At 44.4% G+C, this 23158-nt stretch overlaps 1 protein-coding gene across 1 annotated transcript; it reads left to right on the plus strand.

Annotated features, from left to right (window-relative positions):
• The first annotated feature begins 1150 nt into the window (after positions 1-1150).
• SPP2 (secreted phosphoprotein 2) lies at positions 1151-20809 on the plus strand. The gene is made up of 8 exons (XM_052637999.1): positions 1151-1223; positions 1321-1445; positions 9116-9238; positions 10319-10426; positions 16897-16951; positions 18150-18197; positions 19636-19638; positions 20727-20809. The coding sequence occupies exons 1-8, from the start codon at positions 1157-1159 to the stop codon at positions 20807-20809; spliced, it is 612 nt and encodes a 203-aa protein (XP_052493959.1). The 5' UTR covers positions 1151-1156.
• Positions 20810-23158: the final 2349 nt, after the last annotated feature.

The following is a 23158-nucleotide window of genomic DNA, read 5'->3' on the forward strand; positions in this document are numbered from 1 at the left end:
CCGGGATTCTGGTCCAGGTGTTTCTGAGCCCCAGAACAGTACAGCTTCTAAAGCATGAATTCAAGTACTGAGAATACCATGAATTACAAGTAACACAACATGTATTTACTGTAAAAAGTCTCTTCTTTTTAATGATCCACAAACTACCTTGGAATCTTATACTGCATGAGACTCACCAGCATGCAAATACTTTGTCATCCAGGTGAGATGCGAGAACAACCGTTAGGGGAGAAGTTCGGTGGACGTGAAGGCACGCTGCTGCTTTTTCCTGCATGTGAACTTGCTTGGCATATTTAAATTCTGCAGGTTAAGTTCTCTCCTTTAAAGTCATAATTTCCAGTGAGACTGTGAAATAACCACACATTTTTTATGAACAGTCATCTTTAGGAATATGAGAGGGAGGGAATGAAACAGATAACATTTTAAAATTAACCACTTTGTGGAGACGCAAACATGGAGAACAGACTTATGGACATGGTGGGGGAAGGAGAGGGTGGGGTGATGGGCGGAGCAGCATGGAAACATGTATACTGCCATATTAAAACAGACAACCCATGGGAATTTGCTGTATGACTCAGGGAACACAAAGTGGGGCTCTGTAACAACCTAGAGGTGTGGGAGGGAATGGGAAGTGGGAGGGAGTTTCAAGAGGGAGAGTTTCATAAGTATACCTATGGCTGATTTACAGTGATGTATGGCAGAAACCAACACAATATTGTAAAGCAATTATCCTTCTATTATAAATAAATAAATTTTAAAAATTAACCATTTTGTTGAAAGTAAGATTACATCTCTCCCTCTAAAAATGAAATGAAATAAAGAGAAATAGACAGTCCATCTGGGTGAAATTAAAATAGAGAAAAACAAAAACTGCATGCAGAGTCCCCGCCTCTCGATGGCTTTAGCTGTGGGCTGAAGTCCCATGTTGAGGTCCAAACTTCAAAAGTGGCCTCCAACTGGACCTTGTCCATTGGAAAAGCCAGAAGTAAATATTGATCCCAGGATCAATTAGAGTCTCTGTTGAAGCCGCTGTCTGCTCCAGTTGGAGAGACCAAGCCAGGTCACACTGATAAATAGCTGCTTTCAGGACAACTGGTCAACCCCAAAGGCACAGAGACAATCTCCCTGTCTCTGCACTGAAATTGTTCTTCCCATAATGGAGAAGATGGTGATGAAGATGTTGGTGATATTTGTCCTTGGAATGAACCACTGGACCTGTACAGGTAAGGAGCTTGGGGACCAGGGCTCCTGCCCTTGATGATATAGCTGTTTGGACCCTGGGTCCTGACTCACCATATCCCTGTGTGCTTGTGTGCCCAGGTTTCCCGGTGTATGACTATGACCCGGCTTCCCTGAAGGAGGCTCTCAGTGCCTCTGTGGCAAAAGTGAATTCCCAGTCACTGAGCCCCTATCTGTTTCGAGCGTTCAGAAGCTCAATTAAAAGAGTAAGTGCCTGTTACATCTTCTCTATACTATTTTGTTTTTTTCCCTCTTGTCATTTTTTGAGGTACCCAGTAAAATTTTTCCAGTTTAAAAGGATAACAGCCACTCATCGCTTTCACATTCTTTTTTTGAGAGATAAAGGATTTAATTACAATTGTCATAAAGCTCTCAAAGCTACCTCAGATTCCTGATTCTTCTTTCAGTTTTTCTTCCCTCTGGCCTCATTTCCTGTTTCCAGATGTTACCCTCTGCTTCTAGACTGAAAGTGCCCATGGTTCTTTCTGAGACGTTTATTAAAAACTGCTTGTTTATTAGAAACGAGGCCTTTTCAAGTTCAGCAGTTCTGCTCCTAATACTTATAGGAAATAAATTCTGGCTTTTGAGCCAAAGAAATCCACTCTCCTTTGTCAATTTGGTAATCGTCTGTTTCCTGTTAGCTTGGGGAAATGGGGAAAAGATGAATTTTCATGGGCTTCCAATGACTAAGAGCATGATTGGCAAAGAAAGAAACAGAATTATCCTTCAAAGGGAATGAGAAACTAGACAGCAGTCATCTACCCCCTCGCTGGGCCCCGGGTGATCCCACCGCCTGCACGTTGTCTTCAGCAACGGGGAGCAGAAATAGCCTCCAGCAGAGTTAAGGTTAAGATAAGAGATGGGAACTTCTACAAGGTTCCAGGTCTTAAGAGTGAGAACTCGTTGCAGCCAGGCCCCCCGGGAAATTGGGAACCAAGGAGAAATGACCAGGGGTCCAAGCAATGCCTGCTTCCTCACAGAGGTCAGAGGGCCACTGGGTCCTCTCCACCTTCGTGCTCACGTCTCCCATCCCTGAGGGGTGCCGCCTGTATGCATGATTGCTTAGTCGTGTTCAACTCTTCGTGACTCTTTGGGCTATAGCCCACCAGGTACCTCTGTCCATAGGATTTTTCAGGCAAGAGTACTGGAGTGGTTTGCCATTTCTGCCTCCAGGGGATCTTCCCAATCTAGGGGTCCAACCAGCTTCTCTTGTGCCTCCTGCCTTGCAGGCAGATTCTTTACCTCTGAGCTATTGGGGAAGCCCTGGGTACTGCCTTAGCTCTCATCTTGTTTGCCCCTCTCCTCCTGTGAAGGGCACACAGCTGCTGGCTCCACGGCTCCAGTCTCCAAATAAAACATCAATACATTCATCTTGACCCTGCTTCTTCAGAAGATGGCTCAGTTTCTCATTCCGTATTCCCTGGAAATGTATGAGATTGTCCCAGTTGTCTTTTCTAATTGGGTCATAGGTCATGAAGATGATGCTTCAGCAAGGCACCCTGCCCAGAACTGGGCTGCTGTAGACAGAGTCAGTCACTTGGCCTGGCTGTCGCAGTGCAGAGACCCTGGGAGTTACATGTGGTCAGCTGCCAGGCCAAAGGGAGAGTTCCTTCTGGAGGGGTACCGGACAGAATAGAGAACCTCTCCCTCCCACCCTGGCTGTACTGGCTTCCATCTTTCACATTTAATGAAATCCATGTGTGTGGCAGGGTGGGTATCCATGTCCTTTTGCCAAGCGTGCAAATAGACAGTTTAGATTTACTTGTAATTTAGCTAGTGCTTGCTACAGAAGAAAGTTAGTAGTTAATTAAGTGAATAAGAGCTTGAGGACAGCTCCCGAGAGAACCAGTTACTGACACCATGGAAATCTGGCCAGTGGAGATGAGCTAGCTTGGGGTGTCGTCACCCAGAGCACATTCCAGCACATGGGGCCATCTTGGTATCAGACATCTGAGCCCAGACACACAGGCATCTGCAAATAAGCATACCTGTGTGTGGGATCCTTGATGAGAACACAAGCAGGAGACGTCCCTTCACTTCCAGTAAGCTGCCTTCTCTCTGGAATTCTGCCTAATTTTGTTTCTTTCCAGCCTTTTCTCATTATTCAAGATCACTGGCCAAGTTCCATCACCATGTCTCTGCCATGAAAACTTCCCTTCTTCTCCCAATGGAAGGAAAACTCTCCCTTTTTGATCTGTCCTGGTGATGCTTCTTTCTTTTTAGAAGTGGTTCACATTTTGCTTTTTATTGTACATGTTCAGTTCAGTTGTGTCTTTGCGACCCCATGAACCACAGCACGCCAGCCCTCCCTGTCCATCACCAACTTCCAGAGTTTACTCAAACTCATGTCCATTGAGTCAGTGAGGCCATCCAACCATCTCATCCTCTGTCGTCCCTTCTCCTCCCACCTTCAATCTTTCCCAACATCAGGGTTTTTTCCAATGAGTCAATTCTTCACATAGACAAAGTATTGGAATTTCAGCTTTAGCATCAGTCCTTCCAATGAATATTCAGGATTGCTTTTCTTTAAGATGGACTGGTTGGCTCTCTTTGCAGTCGAAGGGACTCTCAAGAATCTTCTCCAACACCACAGTTCAAAAGCATCAATTCTTTGGTGCTCAGCTTTCTTTATAAAGTCCAACTCTCATATCCATACGACTGCTGGAAAAACCATAGTCATGACTAGATGGACCTTTTTTGGCAAAGTAATGGCTCTGCTTTTTGATATGCTGTCTAGGTTGGTCATAAATTTTCTTCCAAGGAGTAAGTGGTTTTTAATTTCATGGCTGCAGTCACCATCTGCAGTGATTTTGAGCTCCCTCCCCTCAAAAGTCTGCCACTGTTTCCACTGTTTCCCCATCTATTTGCCATGAAGTGATGGGACCGGATGCCATGATCTAAGTTTTCTGAATGTTGAGCTTTAAGCCAACTTTTTCGCTCTCCTCTTTCACTTTCATCAAGAGGTTCTTTAGTTCTTCTTTGCTTTCTGCCATAAGGGTAGTGTCATCTGCATGTCCGGTTCCAAACAGGGAAAGGAGTATGTGTTAGTCATGCCTTCTACAAATGACCTAAAGGTGGCCCCAAATATGCCAGTCCCCCTCCCCCCCATAACAGTAGACCCAGGAGATCCCATCAGAGTCAAGCAAAGAGTGCAGTAAAGAGGTGAAGGAAGAGATCTCTGGCACTGAGGGTACAAAACAACTCACAAAAGAAGGAATACAGATGCACCAGAAGCATTGGAGAAAGTACATCACCTCTCTAACAGCCAACAGAATCAGAACTGAAACACCAAGGTGAAAAGGAAGGGGAAGAGAAAACGGGAAACATCAAACATTGCTAGAGAGAGGGTAATTTGGTAAGATTGTCTTTGGGAAGCAATTTGGAAATAAGTGTTAAGAATGTTTATGAACACGTTTAACATTGAAAATAGCCAATATAATGTTTGATCTTATAGTTTCATTTCTAGGACTACGTCTAAAGGAAATAAGTGGGAAGCAATTTGGAAATATGCATTGAGCATATTTATAAACATGTTAAACATTAAAAATAGCAAATATAACTTTTGATCTCATAGCTTCATTTCTAGGAATATGTCCAAAGGAAATAACTGGTTTTGTCATGTTTGTGTATATGTGGGAGGTTTGGGATAGAGTTCAGTGGACTTAGGGAGAGGGGTCAGGCCTCAATATTTATCCCTGAGTTTGCTTCATAAGTCCAGTGCTTCATGAGGTTTCCCTGGTGGTCCAGTGGTGAAGACTCCACACCCTCAATGCATGGGGCACTAGTTCGATCCCTGGTGGGGGAACTAATCCTACTTGCCACATGGTGTGGCTTAAAAACAAAATATCTCAAAAACCCAGTGATTCTTGATCTAGCTACATGTCAGCATCACCTGAGAGACAAATATTCCTGATGCCCCATAGCTTATATGGGAAAAGAATCTAAATTAAAAAAAAATGAAAGAAATATACTTGACTTCCAAGAGGGAAGGTGACGAATTAAGTCCCAGTTTCTGAGGGTGGAGCTCACATTCTCACACGCTTCCTGGTCATTCTGATGTGTACTCAGGGTTAAGAACCTCTGGGTTTTCCCAGCAGACCTGGATTAAATACTTGCAATTGATTTTGAATAACTTATCCCTTGGACTCCAAGTTTAGAAAAGAATGGGGAAACGTGGGCAAATGGGACTTCAGTCATGAAGGTTTCCTTGCTCCTCGACACTAGGCTCATTCAGACTGTTCCCTCATGGACACAAGCCGAGAAAGACAAGGTGGACAAGGACCCTGTACTGGGAACGAGGAAGACAGCATGGGCCAGACTGGGCTTGTGTTGACTTTAAAAGATGCACAATGTGAGAGTTGTGAGCTAAGTTTTATTTGGGGCAAAAAGAGGACTGCAGCCTTGGAGACAGTACCTCGAAAGCTTTGAGAAACTGCTCCAAATTGATAGCAGGGAGGGACAGTATATATGTGATTTTGGTAAACGGGGAATACATGCAGTCAAGCACATTTATTTTTTAGAAAGTTTCTGCTGGTCTCACGAAGCTTCTTCTAGTCAGGAGAAACAGGATTTTCTCATGAAAATCATGAAGAATTTTAGTGCTTTTCTAGAAACGAGGAGATATAAGAATTGGGCTCGTAAAATCAGCTCCTGAGAATATCCAACTGTCTGAAGACGTGTCCTGCCAGTTTTATCCCGAGTAGAGAGTGCCTCCTTTCTGCTCTCCACCCTGAACTCCTTCAAGAGGTGTTGAAGCTCAGCAGCTGCAGCAGCACTTGATTTAATCTTTGTAGAGGTCGACAATGGGCTTCCCAGGTGGCGCTAGAGGCAAAGAACCTGCCTGCCGATGCAGGAGACTTAAGAGACGCGGGTTCAGTCCTTGGGTTGGGAAGATCCCCTGCTGAAGGGCATGGCAACTCACTCCAATATTCTTGCCTGGAGAATCCCATGGACAGAGGAGCCTGGTGGGCTACAGTCCACAGGTAGATGGCAAGTGCCAAGTTGTAGTTGACACTTCCATGGAGCTCAGAGTCCATTGCAGAGAGAGAGGAAGAGAAAGGGGAGGGAGAGGGAAGAAGGTGATGATGGAGAATGGGATGACATTACATAGAAAAGTGAAAGAAGTCTCAGAGTGTGGAGAGTCCTGTAGAGAAAATAAAACAGGAGGATGGATGGATGGATCTGGGCTGGGGTAGCTGTCAGATGGGCAGATATATCCACAGAGACACCATATTTGAGCTAAGACTCAGGGAGGAGAACCTCCAGCTGTGGAACTACCCCCTGGAGGGGGTAGGGGTGGGGCTTTAAATAAAGTGAGAGGAGACCTTCAAAGATCTCTGAAGTGGAATGTGAGGGAGGAGGCCCAGACAGCGACTGTGGGAAGCAGGCAATGACCAATGATGGCACTGAGCCCCCTGGCACCAGGAGGGTGGGGAGTGGATGAATTCTGGGACATTCGGGGCAAAGCCACAGAAGCTTTGGGATCCTTTCTGTGTCTGTGCCCGTTCCTGTTCACTTTTACCTTTCCTTTTCTTTGCATTTTTTGCTTTTTGTCTTCATACATTATTCTAGGCAGATATACCCGAGATTTACTCTTTGTCCGATCTTAAGGGCTTAGTTTGAAAAACCCAAGTGATCTCTGTGTTAGTTGGGCTTCTCCAGAGAAACAGAACTGAGAGAGAGAGACAGACAGACAGGGAGATTGATTTTAAAGAATTGGCCCACACTGTTGTGGAGGGTTGGTGCAGCCAAAGTCTGCAGGGTGGGCTAGCAGGCTGGAGACCCAGGGAAAAACTGGCATCGCAGGTAAAGTCTGAAGGCCGTCAGCTGGCAGAATTCCTTCCTGCTGAGGAAAAGGTCAGTCTTTGTTCTATTTGGGCCTTCAACTGATTGGACGAGGCCCACCCACAGGAAGAAGGGTAATCCGCTTTTCTCAAAGCCCACCACTTTAATTTCATCCAAAAACACCTTCACAGAAACATCCAGACCAATATTTGACCACAGATCTGGACACTGTGGCCCAGCTAAGTGGGAGCATAACATTAAACATCAGAATCTCAAAAAGGAATTGTTATGGGCCTTTTATGGCTGATATATTTTTATTTCTTTTTGAAGAGTAAAAAAATCAGAATATACTTAGTATAAAGAGTCACAAGACTCAACAAGAAGGAAAAAACTAAAAGTAACATCTACTATTCAGTCCTCTGAGACGCCCACTACAGACATGTGGCAGATGTCTTTTGGATCTTTTTCTCTTCATATGTGGGTATAAAATACATTTCTAAGAAAAACAGGACCACACTGTAACACTGATTATAAAGTACTGCATTTTAATTTCAGCCATAATGCTGGGTTTGGGATTTTCTCCAGTTGATTTCTTACTGTTGAGTATTTGGGTTGTCCTACCTTTTTCAAAAAACACAGAGAAGAAATTGGCTGAAAGTGAATTCAAATGAAAAAGCAGAGCTATTAAGCTTTTCTCCATATTCTGGAGTTGTGCTTAGAGATGCAAAAAAGGTTGCAAAATAATCTCACAGTTCAACAAAATGATCAGTATTCAAACCCCCACATTTGCATCTTTTGAACTATGCCTTTGTCCTGCCACTTTGCTTTCATCAGACTGCTTTAAGGAAAACTGTGGAAGCATAATGGAGGAGGGGACGATGTGGGGAGCAGGGGGCAGGAAGGGGCAGAGAGGGCAGAGGAACTGGACAGTGCGCTCCGGCTGATAGACGAGGTTTTACTTGTTTAATGAGACTCATATTTAGTATCTAATATTTAAAAATTATCAATAAACAAAGTGGGAAATAATGGCAAGACTGAGTTTTTAGTCCTACTTGTTTTCAGAGAACTCTGCTTGTAGCCTTCCTCATTCTGTGTCAGAAACAGACACGAGGACCCCCAGCCCCACCCCAAGCTTGGGGCCTGTTGCCTGTTTCCAAAGCAAAGCATCCTTTTATTCTCCATCTGCAAGTGGTCTGTAGGGGCTACCCAGGTGGCGTTAGTGGTAAAGACTCTGCCTGCCAATGCAAGAGCTGCAGGTTCGGTTCCTGAGTTGGGAAGATCCCCTGGAGGAGGAAATGGCAACCCACTCCAGTATTCTTGCCTGGGAAATTCCATGGACAGAGGAGCCTGGCGGGCCACAGTCCATGGGGTTGCAAAAAGTCGGACATGACTGAGCTCAGGTGCATGTGCTCACACACACACACATACACACACACACACTGTAACAGCGCTGTAGTTCGGGCCTGAACGGAGCTCAGTTAACACATGTATTTTCTCCGGCAGGCATATCACAGCCTTTCTGCACTTGGGAAACTAGACAGCTTGTCAGCACTAGGCTTGGGGGCCAGTTTCAATAGCAAGATCACCCAGGAAAAGCACAAAAATGAGAAAAACATGCCACAAAATGGACAATAAAAATGACTTGTGTACAGTCTGGGAGCCAGGACAAGGAGGAGAGCATCACCTTGTCTGCCCCTGGGCAGGAGCGTGTGCATCGGGCCACTCAAGTTCTTCGCTGCTCAGCGTATGTCCATGAGTGGCTGTGACAGCACCCAGGAATGACTTGGGGTTGAATATACATTTAAGGAAATTTACAAGTATGGAATTGGTAAATAATGAGGATCCACTGTTAAAAGAAGTCATTAGAATAAGCTTGGAGTCAGGACACCCACGTCCAGGTTCTGCTGTTTCAGTGAAGTCCCGTGAACCTTCGTAGAGCACTTCTTCCCCTGGCTTCAGAATGAGGGTGACAATCGGAAGCTTTAGTGGTGGGAGATTCTGGCACCTTTTCTTCTTGTGCAAGGAGAAACATTTCTAGCATGTGACCTTCAGGAACACATCTGTAGCAAGCTGCCGCTTTGTTTTTGTGAAGGTCAACGCCCTGGACGAGGACAGCTTGACCATGGACTTGGAGTTCAGGATTCAAGAGACGACGTGCAGGAGGGAATCTGAGGCAGACCTTGCCACCTGTGACTTCCAGAGGGGCTACCACGTGGTGAGTGTGGGGCAAAGGCCACAAGCCTGGAAACAAACCCGAGAGAGCTCTGCCTTCCTCCGTCACCTGGAGCTGATTCAAAGTCGTACTGAGGTCTTGGCCATGTCTCGTATCCGGCCACCCTCGGAGGCACCATTACCTGTGTCCACGCTGTTCCCTGGGTGGGGGCTTTGTGACTCTGTGGTCAAGGACTTAAGCTCTGGAGTCTGCCATCCTGAGTAATCCTGGCAAGTCATTTAACCCCTGTTGCCTCAGTTTTTTGTTCTTTAAAATGGGCATAATGATGGTGGCAGGCAAAGTGAATACAAAGGGGCCAAAAACAAGGAAAAGCCCCTGAGACATTTCAAATTCTATCTTAAGTGAATTCAAAATGCCAGCTGTGTTCCTGGGGTGAGGTGCATGTCTTATAGTTGAGTGTCAGGCAAAACGCTGTCTCTCCCACCAGCTTGTGGTCCACGGGGGTCAGGACTGTAGGCTGGTCGGTTCTGCTTCTCCAGTGACCAGCATATGGCCCCACGCCTGGTTATTCCCAGGGGTAGGAGCCCACTCGCACAGGCCAGCACCACCACCCCAGACTCACTCTCTGAGGTGTTGTTCCACGGGTGTCATTTTACTGGTGTGATGACGTCTGTGTTGCTACATAGCAATATCAATTCTGAAAAGAAGACCCTTTGTTTTGTTGTTCTGTGGAAATTTTCGCCATGATTGTTTCACAAACACCCCAAACCCGAGTGTCACTAGCATCTGAAGGAAATCTGAGACCAAGGGAGAGCAGAGCAGAGGCCTTAGGGATCTTCCCAATTCTTGTTCTCATGGAAAACCATGCAAGGTGACCAACTCAGTGCTCAGGAAGGGAATGTTTGCTTTCCAGGGGACGTGAAATGTAGCAAATGCTCAAGAGCTGCCTCAGCCATCGTTTGCTTTGGCTTAGGTTTTGAGAAATGAAAATGAAATGACCAAATTCTTCCTTTCTGTTTGTACCATTGTGCCAAGCCCTATGATGTTGCCTGATTTCTCGGGGAGGTCCTAGTTGTTTACCCAAGCTGCTGGGCGTAGAACTCACCATTTCTTCTTTTCCAGCCTGTGGCCATTTGCAGAAGCACCGTGCGGATGTCTTCTGAACGCGTGCAGGACGTGTGGGTTCGCTGCCACTGGTCCTCCAGCTCTGGGTCCAGCAGCAGTGAAGAGGTATGCACAGGGGCTTGGCATCCTTTGAGGTGTGATAGAGTAGCTGGACCATCAGGCGCCTGGGCAAGAGTCTGGACCTGCAAACTCACATTCACTGTCCCTTACATCTTCCAATCCCACCTCTCTAAGATTTTGAATATGAGCTTAAGAAAACAATGAGCACAAGTTCCGGATTTAAGTGTGAAGTTCACTGCCTCTCTCGTTTAGTGGAATGAAGGGGCCATTTCGGATAGATCAGTGTTCGTTTACCAGCTGTGCAACTTAGGTCAGGATATTTAATCTCCATGAATCTGAGGCTTCTCCATCTGTTATCTACCAGTAATAAAGACCATCCAATTGGATGCTGAGGAAAGCAAGAAAGTTCATGGATGCAAAAAATCTGGTCCAGAGTCTAGCACACAACAGGTGCTCAGTAAATGACAGAACACATCTTTCCCCTGCCAATGGCATTGATAGTCATCTGCAATAGTCCTGAGAAATCAATAACATGTAAAATTCTGACTTGGAATTATATTACTTACTGTCTGATTTTCTTACTGAAATATATATCTCATGAGAGCAGGGAATGATTGTTTTATTGTCTAGGCCAATGTTTGATACAGGGTAGAAGTTTAGTTAATAATTAAACACATACAATAAAACTGAGGAAGAAATTATAGCAGTATGATACATAGCATTATACTGCTATACATACATAGTACGTATGATACATACATAGTATGAGGAATAAAGCATAACTGGTACATGTTTGTTTATTCAAAATGGGATAATCTGTCCTTCACTGCTATTTAAAAATGTTTCTACCATTACAAAGCCAAATCTGAACAACATCTTTCTCTGCTTATACTTGTATTCATTTTTTTCAAGGTTTAAATTATGTAGTGAAAATTATGTGAGAAGAGTATAAAATTTCAACTTCAAGAATTATACATAAAAGTAATGTTCCTATATTATGAACATACCCAGGCCCTACATATTTGTTTGTTTATTTATTCATTTATCTATTGCCTCACAGTTTAGCATGTGGGATCTTAATTCCCAGACCAGAAAATGAACTCATGACCCCAGCATTGGGAGCGTGGAGTCTTAGCCACTGGACTGCCAGGGAGGACCTGGGCCTTACATATTTTATATGGAAGTCCATTTTAGAGTTAGGAAGGAATGACACTCATGACTGAGGAACTCCTGTTACAGTCCAGTTCAGTCGCTCAGTCGTGTCCGACTCTTTGCAACCCCACGGACTGCAGCACACCCGGCCTCCCTGTCCATCACCAACTCCTGGAGCTTGCTCAAACTCATGTCCATTGAGTCAGTGATGCCATCCAACCATCTGATCCATTGTCATCCCCTTGTCCTCCTGCCCTCAATCTTTCCCAGCATCAGGATCTTTTCAAATAAGTCAGTTCTTCACATCAGGTGGCCAAAGGATTGGCTGATCAGCTTCAGCATCAGTTCTTCCAATGAATATTCAGGACTGATTTCCTTTTGGATGGACTGGTTGAATCTCCTTGCAGTCCAAGGGACTCTCAAGAGTCTTCTCCAACACCGCAGGGGTGCCTTTACTGTTAAAAGGAAAATTGTGCAAAAATGTTCAGTTGAGCATAGCCTTGTTGATCAATCTTGTTCTCACTGGCAGTGTTTGGGGGTCAATCTCCGGGTGATTTCTGGGTGATTTCTTGTCTCCCTGCTGCTAGTTCAGGTACCCAGGGCCTCCTGTTTGACTCCAGTAAAGAATTCAGGAAGTGAGGTCAGCTTCACAGCTGACACATTGGTGCACGCCTGGCCAAGCTAAGCCAGAAGTGACAAGGACCAAGCATCATGTCACAAGCATTTTGTGTTGACTTTGTGGTTTATGTGGGGGAAGCCAGGAGACAGCCAAGAGTAAGAAAGACACATCTCTGGCCCTTGTAGAGTCTGTAGACCAGTCTGGGGTATCCGTTTTGCAGGGGTTACCCTGACTACCAGACAGGCTTTTGGGAACACAGAGTGGGAGGATGGGTGCACGTGGGGCAGAGCAGGTTTTCCAGGGAAACTAGACGGTGGGTGACCTCAGGATGAAGGGCACAGGGTGTGGAGGGGTGGGAAGGAGAGATTTCAAGCACAGGGGAGAGCACGACGGGGTTCCCTGAGTATGAGAGAAGCTAAGCTGACAGGTTGAAATGGACAGAAATCGAATGTAACTGGGAGCAGAATGTGAGAAGAGAGGCAGAAGGTGGGGCTGGAGAGGACCCGAGCCTGGTCAAGGTGGACCTCACGGGTCTTGCCAGGATCCTTGGCTTGGGGCTACTTGAGAATCACAAGTAGGGAGGTGACAGAATAGATGGAGAAGAGATTGGAGCTAGGTAAGGCTGGAGCGATGGGAGGCTGGCAGGGCAGGTGAGACAGGATGCTAAGGAGAGCTGGGAGTTAGTGGTGAATGTCCCGAGAAAGGGATGCCAATTCTTCTGTGGCCTTTAACACAGTAGAGATTGACATGTGGGCCCCAGTTTAATCCCTCTTCCATCTCTGATTTGAGAAGTTGATTCTTGCACAGCCCGCGAACCTGTTGCAACTTTCTCATCGCAGACTGAAAGCTACTCACTTTTCTTCCAATCCCAACTTTTGTGTGAAGGCTCTGATACAAAGTTAGTCCCTGAAACAAACACAATTTTAAAAATAAACTCCCGGGTTGCTTTCCCTCAAAGATTAGGAAACTGTAAAAAATTATGAGGAAGTAAAAAATTCCTTAAATTAAAGGATTCTGCAACTTGAAAGAAAGAGGAGAAAGCAGATGGAGGTTTAAAGTAATTCCTGGAAACTCTAAAATAGGTTTCTTATATGAAACAGGAAGAAAAATTAGATGACAGCTGTTAACCATTTTCAGTGAAATAAATGGTGGTACTACAAACACGAAAGACAATTGACTGGGATGAATTTAGACAAAGAACAAATAAATCATCGTTGGAAGTAGGGAATAAAAAAAAACTGAAAAAAAAAAAACCCCTCAGAGTAATGAATATAAAGACCACTTGAAAAACATACGTAGATAGTAAGAGAATTTCCAGAGAAAGGAATATAATGTAAAGAACGATGGAAGCCAAAAATAGAGAATAAGACCAAAAATCCCAGTTATTATGAAATATTGTTATGAAATGTCTTATTTATATAATATAAGTAAATAACTTATTTTATGTAATAAATAAGTTTTTATTATGAAATAAGATAGTTCAAATGGAAATTATCTGGCAAGAATACAGTAAGAGAAAGTGTCTCTAATATAAAAAACTTGGGTTTTTCATGACATAGTTATAATAAGTATTAAAGCTTTGTTAAAAGGTTTGAAAAAATAGATTTCTGAAATTGCTAATATTCTCTCTTAACCAAATAAATATTTAAATTATGGGTAGTTTTAATTATTTTTATAGTTTTAGTATTTTAGAAAATATTTAAATAGATTTTATATTGTTATATTTTAATATTTAAAATATATATTTAAATTATGGGTGGTTTTAATTATTTAAAAATATTTCAATATTATTTTTATATTTCAATATATTTTATATATTTTTATAGTTTTTAAATCTGCAAGGGAAGTATGTAGAGGGTAAACAATTTCTACATGGCACGTCAGTCAACCACACAGTTGCAGTGCTAACATCTGTAACTTGGTGAATGGACTTGACTTTGGGCAAATCTTTCTGATTTGGAGTGGGGGATGAAGTTTGACTAGAGTTCAGCCTTGAGACTCAAAACAGTCCAAAAGGAGAAACTGAGAAAGAATGAACAGGAATTCTGGACTCGGGGGAGGAGGGTTACAAGTATTTCATTTATTTACTCTCTTCCATTTCAAATGACAGAACTTCAACTGGAAGTGGGCTAAGCCAAAATGAGAGGATTCCCTGGTTCACATTCCCAGAACAAATGGGACGAGCTGACTCAGTTTAGGGACCATCAACAACACTGGTGCCACTTTCATCTTTTCCTTCTCCCCCTCCTCTTACTGCTCGTGAGTTTTCTCCTTGCAGCAGGAGGCAAGACCACAAGCCACTCCAGATTCATATCCTCCAAACTGAGGAGGAAACTGAACCTTTCTCTCTAACCTCTTGGTATCCCTACCATTAGCCTGGCTTGAGGCATGTGTCTCATTAAAAAGAAATAGTGCTGTTACTGAAATATAGTTCACAGACCATACAATTCACCCGTTTAATGTGTACAATTCACCCAGTGGTTTTGAGTATATTCAAAAGATTGCACAACTGTCGCTGCTATCTAAATCCTGAACGTTTCATCATCTCCAAAAGAAATTTCAATACCCCTTCCTCTTACCCTATTCTTTCCAACACTCAGTAACCACTAATCTATTGATATTTTCTTTGTCTATGAAGTTACTTTTCTGGCCATTTAATATAAATAGAAGCATGCAGTATGTGTTCTTTTGTGACTGGTTTATCTCAGCATGTTTGGAGGTTCATACATGTTGTAGCATGTATCAGTACTTCTGTGGTGGAATAACAATCCATTTTATGGATAAACCACATTTGATTTATCCATTCGTTAGCTGATCAAAATTGAGGTTGTTTCTACTGTTTGGCTGTTTTAAATAATGATTCTGTGAGCATTCATGTACAAGTTTTTGTGCAGGCATGTATTTTTATCCATCTTCGCTATTCACCTATAAGTGAAATTTCTGGAGCATAAACTCACTTTTTGTGTTAATTTTTGAGAAACTGCCAAACAGTTTTCCATAAGAGCTATACCATGTTATATTTCCACCAGCAATATATGAGAGTTCCAGTTTCTATACATCCTATCAACCCTTGTTATTGTCCGTCTTTTTTTTTTTTGAGTCATTCTAGTGGATGTGAAGTGGTATCTCTTTAAGATTTTGATTTGCATTATCCTAATGAGTAATACCCTGGAGAAGGAAATGGCCACCTACTCCAGTACTCTTGCCTGGAAAACTCCATGAATGGAGGAGCCTGGTGGGCTACAGTCCATGGGGTTGCAAATAGTCGAACACGACTGAGTGACTTCACTTCACTAATAAGTAATGATCAGCTATTTGTGTATCTTTTTTGGAGAAATGTCTACTTGAATCCTTTTTCAATTTTAAATTGGGTTATTTGTCTTCTTGTTGTTGAGTAGGAAGAGTTCTTTGTATATTCTGTATATAAGTTCCAAAAAAATTGCCAATGTTTTCTCCCATCTGTAAGGTTTTTTTCTTTCTTGATGGTGCCCTTTGAAGAACAAAAGTTTTAAAGTTTAATGAAGTCAAATTGATCTACTTTTTTCTCTTGTTGTTTGTATGTGTCTTTCATTGAGATTCATGGCCCGCTTTGATTAGGAAGGGATCCAGCTTCATTCTTTTGCTTGAGGATATCCAGTTGTCTCAGCACCATTTATTGAAAACTTGTTCTTTCTCCCACTGAACTTTGCCACCTCCTAGACCAGTCACTCCGACAGAGGTCAGCAGGCTTACTGGCTGTTGAGAATGGAGAGGGTGACAGGTAGGCGGCCCAGACAACTGGAAGAAAAGTTGTGAGCCAAACAGCCACCTTACTTTGTGACTCTGGGCTTTCAAGGGCTTTCTTTGTGGCTCAGCTGGGTAAGAATCCACCTGCAGTACGGGAGACCTGGGATACCCATTCCAGTACCTGGGATACCCATTCCAGTATTCTGGCCTGGAGAATTCCATGGACTAAGCCCATGGGATTGCAAAGAGTCAGACATGACTGAGCAACTTTCACTTCACTGGGCTTTCAGTGGCTTCATGAAGAATTTTCGTGCACACTGTTTCCTATTGAACCCATATGGGGACTACATAGAAAGAAAACTCCCAGATTTGACCTGAATACAGTCTATCAGCAAGTCCATGTAACAGAGTTCCTTCTTTCTGGTCTGCATCTGGGAGTCATTTTGAGTCTAGTGGAAATCTTTTCAGATGACTTAAACTTCATATAAGTTGCTCTTCCCCATGTACTTTTTTAGACACACATGGCTTTCCTGGTGGCTCAAGGGTAAAGAACCTGCCTGCCAATGCAGGAGGTTTGGGGTGGAGTTCAGTGGAGTTACGGAGAGGGGGACAGGCCTCTATTTGTATCCCATAAGTCCAGTGGTTCATCAGACCTCCCTGGTGGCCCAGTGTAGCTAAGACTCAGCACTCCCAAAGCAGGAGACTTGGGTTCAATCCCTGGATGGGAAGATCGCCCTGGATAAAGAAATGGCAACCCAGTCCAGTGTTCTTGCCTGGGGAATCCCAAGGACAGTGGAGCCTGGACGCCTACCATTCATGGGGTCACAAAGGGTCAGATACGATTCAGTGACTAAACACCAATACGTTCAAAACCATACATTAATTAAAGTGATTTAATATAGCTTATTGCCTTATTTCATCAAAAGTTGTGTGAGTCTTCCAGTTAATAGTTGCATATTTTGCAGTGCCTTTCTTTTTTTCTGTTTCATGTGCTGATATATACCAATGCCTGAATTAGATGTTTTTTGGGGATATCTTGGGATCCTCTACATCAAGAAACAGTCACCTGCTTGGTAAGTTGAGACCTTTTTAATATTTAGATGTTTTAAATATTTTTTTTCATGAATTAACTTCAGATTAAAGCTCTCTATCAGGGAATCATTTAAAACTGGAAATAGCTCTATATAAGCTTTGTACAATGACAGAAATTTTGGAAAATAAACATTTGCTTTTGCTCCTTTCTTAACAGTAGGCAAAAATGACACAGCTCTTCATTTAAGCAGCTCTTTTCATTTATGCAGAGTCTTTCCAGACATATTTCCATTTCACGGCTCTAACATCTCTGCCAGTTAGGCAGGACAGTTGCTGGTTTTCACCCTAAGAGGGTCTCCCAACTTGAACATGCTTGTTACTTCCTGGGTGCAAGACCAGTTTTAGGACTCAGGTTTCCCAGATGGCTTAGTGGTAAAGAATCCGCCTGCCAATATGGGAGGCAAGAAATGCAGATTTGATCCTTGGTTGGGGAAGATCCCTTGGAGGAGGAAATGGCAACCCACGCCAGTGTTCTTGCCTGGAAAATCCCATGGGCAGAGGAGCCTGGTGGGCTACACTATGTGGAGTCACAAACAGTTGGACACGACTGAGCACGTACGCACATGCAAGAATGCACACGTGGAAAGCTCTGGACTAGGCCTCATCTGGCTGGCGGGGGCTGCAACCCTCCAGCCATGTCACCAGAGTTGACCATCCCTTTCAGAATCTTGCTTGGGAACAGGAGGGTGGTCCACTTCCCCTTCATAGGCAGTCTCTCGTTTGAAGGCGGGTCAGGTGAGTGTTCTATGGCTTAGGAAGCATTTTTGCACATGTGCTCAGTTGCGCCCAACTCTTTGTGACCCTGTGGGCTGTAACCTGCCCAGTAACTCTGTCCACGGAATTTTCCAGGCAAGAATACTGGGGTGGGCTGCCATTTCTTCCTCCAGAGGAGCTTCCTGACCCAGGGATCTACCCAGAGCCTCCTAAATCTCTGGCATCTCTTGCATTGCAGGCAGATTCTTTACTGCTGAGCCATCAGGGAAGCAGAAACCATTTTTACCTATTAATAAAATAGATAAATAGGAGGATTTTCCCTATTGGAGCTGATGGCAGTGAGTCTTTGTTGATCTTCCACCGCTTCCTTGTGGGAAAGGTGTATTTGTGGCATCAGTAACAAAATCATGGAATATTCCAGAAGTGGGCAGTCATAATTGCCTTATGACTATTACTGTATTACAGGCCTCACTCCTGACAGATCCAGAGGTGAACCGCTTTATGAACGATCACGTAAGTGGTCCCGTTTTCTTTTGCCAGATACCAACACATCCTCTTCTGATCAAGCCAGAATGCACTGAAGCCATGTCATAGGAGATAAACCCCTGAAATACAAAATATTCTAAAGGCAAATGAGAACAGTCCTGCATAAACTTGTTTTGCACATCACTGAAAAGCTGACTTTGAGGCATTGAAACTCACTTGAAATTTATCAGGATTCAAAGTATCAAATCTGGCTGAGAAAATTAGCACTGACCTCCCTCCTGTCCCAGTCTGCAACATTTTCTAAAAATCCCAAGCTCTTATGAGCTCCGCTTTACCCTTCACCTTCAACTGTACTTTTCAGCAAGCAGATAGAGCTGTCAGTTATTTAGTTTCTCCCTTTTATAATAAGTTTTCTCATTTAACCATCATGATGGCTCTATAAATCAGGAGTATTATCTGTTTACACAGAAGAGGTGAGTAACAACTTATGATGTTTGTTGTGACACAAAATGCTCACCCTCTACTGATTGACAGTTTCCTCCTTCAGCTTCACAACCATCTTGACAGGGAGCACTACGTTCCTTCCCATTTTGCAGATGAACAAACTGAGGCTTAGTGAGCTTCTGTAACTTGTTCAAGGCTTCACGGCCAATGTAGAACTTTGATTCCGGTGGGGAGTGGCAGACACAGGACCTAGAGAGAGATCTGTCAGACTCTGAAGCTTCTGTTTTTCCCAGGCCACTTGCCAGAAAAATTGTGAAATTTATTCTCTGATCAGAGTTCTCTATTACAAGAACACAGGTATCAATGTTTCATTGCACTCAATGTCTGACCATCCTTCAGCTTACTCCCCATTTGTCTGAAGTACTAAAGCTTAACAGTACGAGGCTTGCTTACAAGAAGGGCCTAAGTTTAGACCTCCTTCAGTGTGCCATTTTGAAAGAAATACAGTTATTCTAACAATGTGACCACTACTGAGAACAGTTTTGAACACTTGTTTTTGGAATCATCTGCAGATTCTAGGGCCCATTCTTTTCAGCATCAATAGTGGTGGAAACCATGTGCTCTTGGATTTACTTTTGGAAATAAATTCAGTTAATTAGATTAATGACCAACTTCGGTGCCTTAGCCGTCTGTTGTTATTGTTCAGTTGCTGAGTCACGTCCAGCTCTTCGTGACACCATGGACTGCAACACACCAGGCTCCTCTGTCCTCCACTAACTCCTGGAGTTTGGCTCAAATCCATGTCCATCTATTGCGGTGTGTCAAATGACCACACAGCCTAGCAGCTTAAAACAGCAAACGTTTATTGTCTGATAGTTTCTGGGTCAGGAACCCACCAGTAGCTTGGCTGGGTGTTTCTGGCTCAGAGTCTCTAGAAGGTGCAGCGAAAACATTGACCATGGCTGAGACCTCATCTGAAGGCTTGTCTGGGCCTGGGGGACCCACTGCCCAGGTTACTCAGGTGGTGGTTGGCAGGGCTCAGTTCTTTGGGGCTACTGGACAGAAGGCTTTGGTTTCTTAGCATACCGGCCTTTCCCCAGGGCTGTCTGAGTATCCTCAAAGCATGAAAACTGACTTCTGCCAGAGAACATGATGAGAAAGAGATGGAGAGAGAGGAATGAACAAGCCACAGAGCATCCAAGTCTTTTATTTCCTGATTTTGCAAGTGATACAGCATCACTTCTGCGCAGTTTATTAACCACACACACTGACCCTGGGCCAATGTGGGATAATACTCAAGACTGAATTCCACCACGTGTCCCTCTTGGGGGTGGCTACCACACTGGGAAAATGTCATCTGGGACAAATAGAGAAGGCAATGGCACCCCACTCCAGTGCTCTTGCCTGGAAAATCCCATGGATGGAGGAGCCTGGTAGGCTGCAGTCCATGGGGTTGCTAAGAGTCGGGCACGACTGAGCAACTTCACTTTCACTTTTCACTTTCATGCATTGGAGAAGGAAATGGCAACCCACTCCACTGTTCTTGCCTGGAGAATCCCAGAGACGGGGGAGCCTGGTGGGCTGCTGTCTATGAGGTCGCACAGAGTCAGACACGACTGAAGCGACTTAGCAGCAGTAGCAGCAGCATATATATATATATATATGGATATAAATTAATGTGACGGATCCTTTTTATATTCCTTGGAAGATAATCCCAGAGCTGAATTCTAAAAATATTTTGGGCTTTGGGACCATCATTGACTCGGATGTGCAGCCATCTCGGAGATTGCTTTGAACATGACAATTCAATTTAATTCAACAAATGTGTGTGACAGGCCCTGGGCAGATCCCACGGAGAACGGAGGGATCAACGTGACAGTCCCTGCCCTCGAGGGCTTACAGAGACTCGTTCAGCTGTAACACCAGGCGGGCGAGAGTGAGGGAGGCTTGACAAGGAAGATGAGGTCATCGTGTTCCTGGGGAGCCTCTTGGCAGTAGGGACTCAGATGGTGCTGGTCACAGTCCTTCTCATTAACACATAGTCAAGCAGTCTGCGTTGTCTGAGGTCCAGATGTGAATGACAGAGCCCCTATATTCCCTTTCTGTCTTCAGAGATGAGAAGAAACTTTCCTCTTGGAAATAGAAGGTATTCAAACCCGTGGCCCAGAGCAAGAGTAAACCCTGGCTTTGAGTGACAGCCTTGAGGTAAGGGAACATGGCTAAAAACACGTGTAATTAGAAGTAGAAGCTACTGGAAGGAATGCCTTATAGCCGCTGCCCCTGCACCTCCAGATGTCTGCAGTCCACTCATCAGCTCGCATCTCACCTCCCACCTCTCTTCTCTCCTCCCGGATCCTGATCCTCAACTGTCCCTTCACTCTTTGCCCTGTGGCTTTTGCATGTGCTGCGGCCAACGTGTTCATATTTCTCCACTTGCAGAGCAAAAATTAAACAGCGAACAAACAGAACAGCCCCTTTCTTGGCCCAGCCTCTTCACCCTAACAGCTGCCTCCTCGTCTCCCTCCTTCCTTGTCAGATAAGTTTTTCGATGATGTGTGCGTATTTGTACTTAGTCACTCAGTCGTATCAGGCTCTTTGCGACCCCCACCATGGACTGTGGCCCACCAGGCTCCTGTGCCCATGGGATTTCCCGGGCAGGAATACAGCAGTGGGTTGCCGTTTCCTTCTCCATGGGATTTTCCTGACCCAGGGATGGAACCTGTGGGATGTCTCCTCTGTCTTCTGCATTGCAGGTGGATCCTTGACCCGCTGAGCCATTGGGAAAGCCCTAAGCTTCTTGACAAAATTGTAGTCCAAGGCTGCTGCCGTTACCTGCCCACCTCCCATTCACTTTTTGGCTTTTTGCCAACTGAATATTAGCCCTTCGAATCTCTGATGTCTCGTCTGCCTTCCTTTTCTTGATCAGTCGTTTAAATCCTGACGCCTGTTCTGGCGATCTCCTTCACCCAGTTCTTCCCTCCTCTGTTACCTCTTCCACATGCCTGCTTTCCAAACACACATTGCTCCCCTCTCTGCATCCTGAGATCCAGGCTCTAACGTCAGCTGCCCACTGCATGCAGTTGCGGTGAGCATCCTGGAGCCCTTGACACTCGAATGGCCTCCTCTTCAGCCTTACTAGAGGCATCGCCACCCACTGCATCTTCTCCTGTTCAAAAATTTATAGTGTCATTTGCTCTTTAAAATTTTTGTTGAAGTATAGCTAGTTTACAGTGTGTGTTATTATAGTTTCAGATGCATAGCAAAGTAATTCAATTATATACATATGTATCTATTTTTTAAAAGATTCTTTCCCATCATAGGTTATACAATCTTGGCTCTTCTTTACCCTTCATCTTCTCCCAACATCCACAGGGGTCTGATCCTATGGATTTTGCCCACATGTTTTCTCTGGCTTTAGCCCATCACCACTCATATCATGCCATCTTGTCTCAGCTCCTGATTCCACACTATCCACCTTTCACGTGGCCCTCAGGTTTATCTGGAAGTGCAGAGACTCTGACCCTTCTCCATGCAAACCTCACACACTCAATTCACTTATAGGACAAAGTAGAGACAGACCATGAGCCGAGAGGAAGGACAGCCCACTTGCCCTTGTGCTGGAGGCTGAGCCCTGGTTCTGCAAACCCACACTGGGCACCACTGGGCCTCATGTGTGTATATAATAAACTCCCAGCTACCAGGGCCTGGAGCAAAGGCAGTTTTGTCTTTTTAAAGCCTCCCAAGTACTAAAGGAATATGATGAAGGCACCCAAAAGGGATTTTTGGATAAAATTATACTTATAGACTCAGAGAACATTCATTCTCACACACAGACACACATAAGTTAATCATGAAGCTTGTGCTGTCACAGGTTTTAAGTTTGCATAACACTGCATGCTTTCAGGATAAAGTCCAAATTCCCTAGTGCGGCCCGCAAAGGCCCTTGTGGTCCGTCCCTTGCCCACTTCTTCAGCCTCATCGCTGCCAAGTCCGCCAGCCCCGAAGCTCCGGTGACACGGAAATACCTGCGGTTTCTTCTGCTGAAACCTCTATCTGGAACATGAAAAAGTGAAGTGAAAGTGCTAGGTGCTCAGTCATGTCCTACTCTTCTGCAACCCCATGGACTGTAGCCCACCAGGCTCCTCTGTCCACGAGATTCTCCAGGCAAGAATATTAGAGTGGGTTGCCATTCCCTTCTCCAGGGGACCTTCCCAAACCAAGGATCAAACCCAGGTCTCATGCACTGCACCCAGATTCTTTACCATCTGAGCCGCCAGGGAAGACCTACCTGGAACATCCACCTGGCTAATTCCTTCTCCTCACTTACATCTCAGCTCAGCTCAGCATTATTTCCTCTTAAGGGTCTCCCCAGGTCAGAGTATTGTCTGTTTATAGGCTCCACCATTGCTGGGAGAATTACCAATAACCCCAGATACGCAGATGACACCACCCTTATGGCAGAAAGTGAAGAGGAACTAAAGAGCCTCTTGATGAAAGTGAAAGAGGAGAGTGCAAAAGCTGGCTGGAAACTCATTATTTACAAA

The sequence above is a fragment of the Budorcas taxicolor genome, chromosome 3 (genome assembly GCF_023091745.1).
Source record: "Budorcas taxicolor isolate Tak-1 chromosome 3, Takin1.1, whole genome shotgun sequence".
Lineage (NCBI taxonomy): Eukaryota > Metazoa > Chordata > Mammalia > Artiodactyla > Bovidae > Budorcas > Budorcas taxicolor.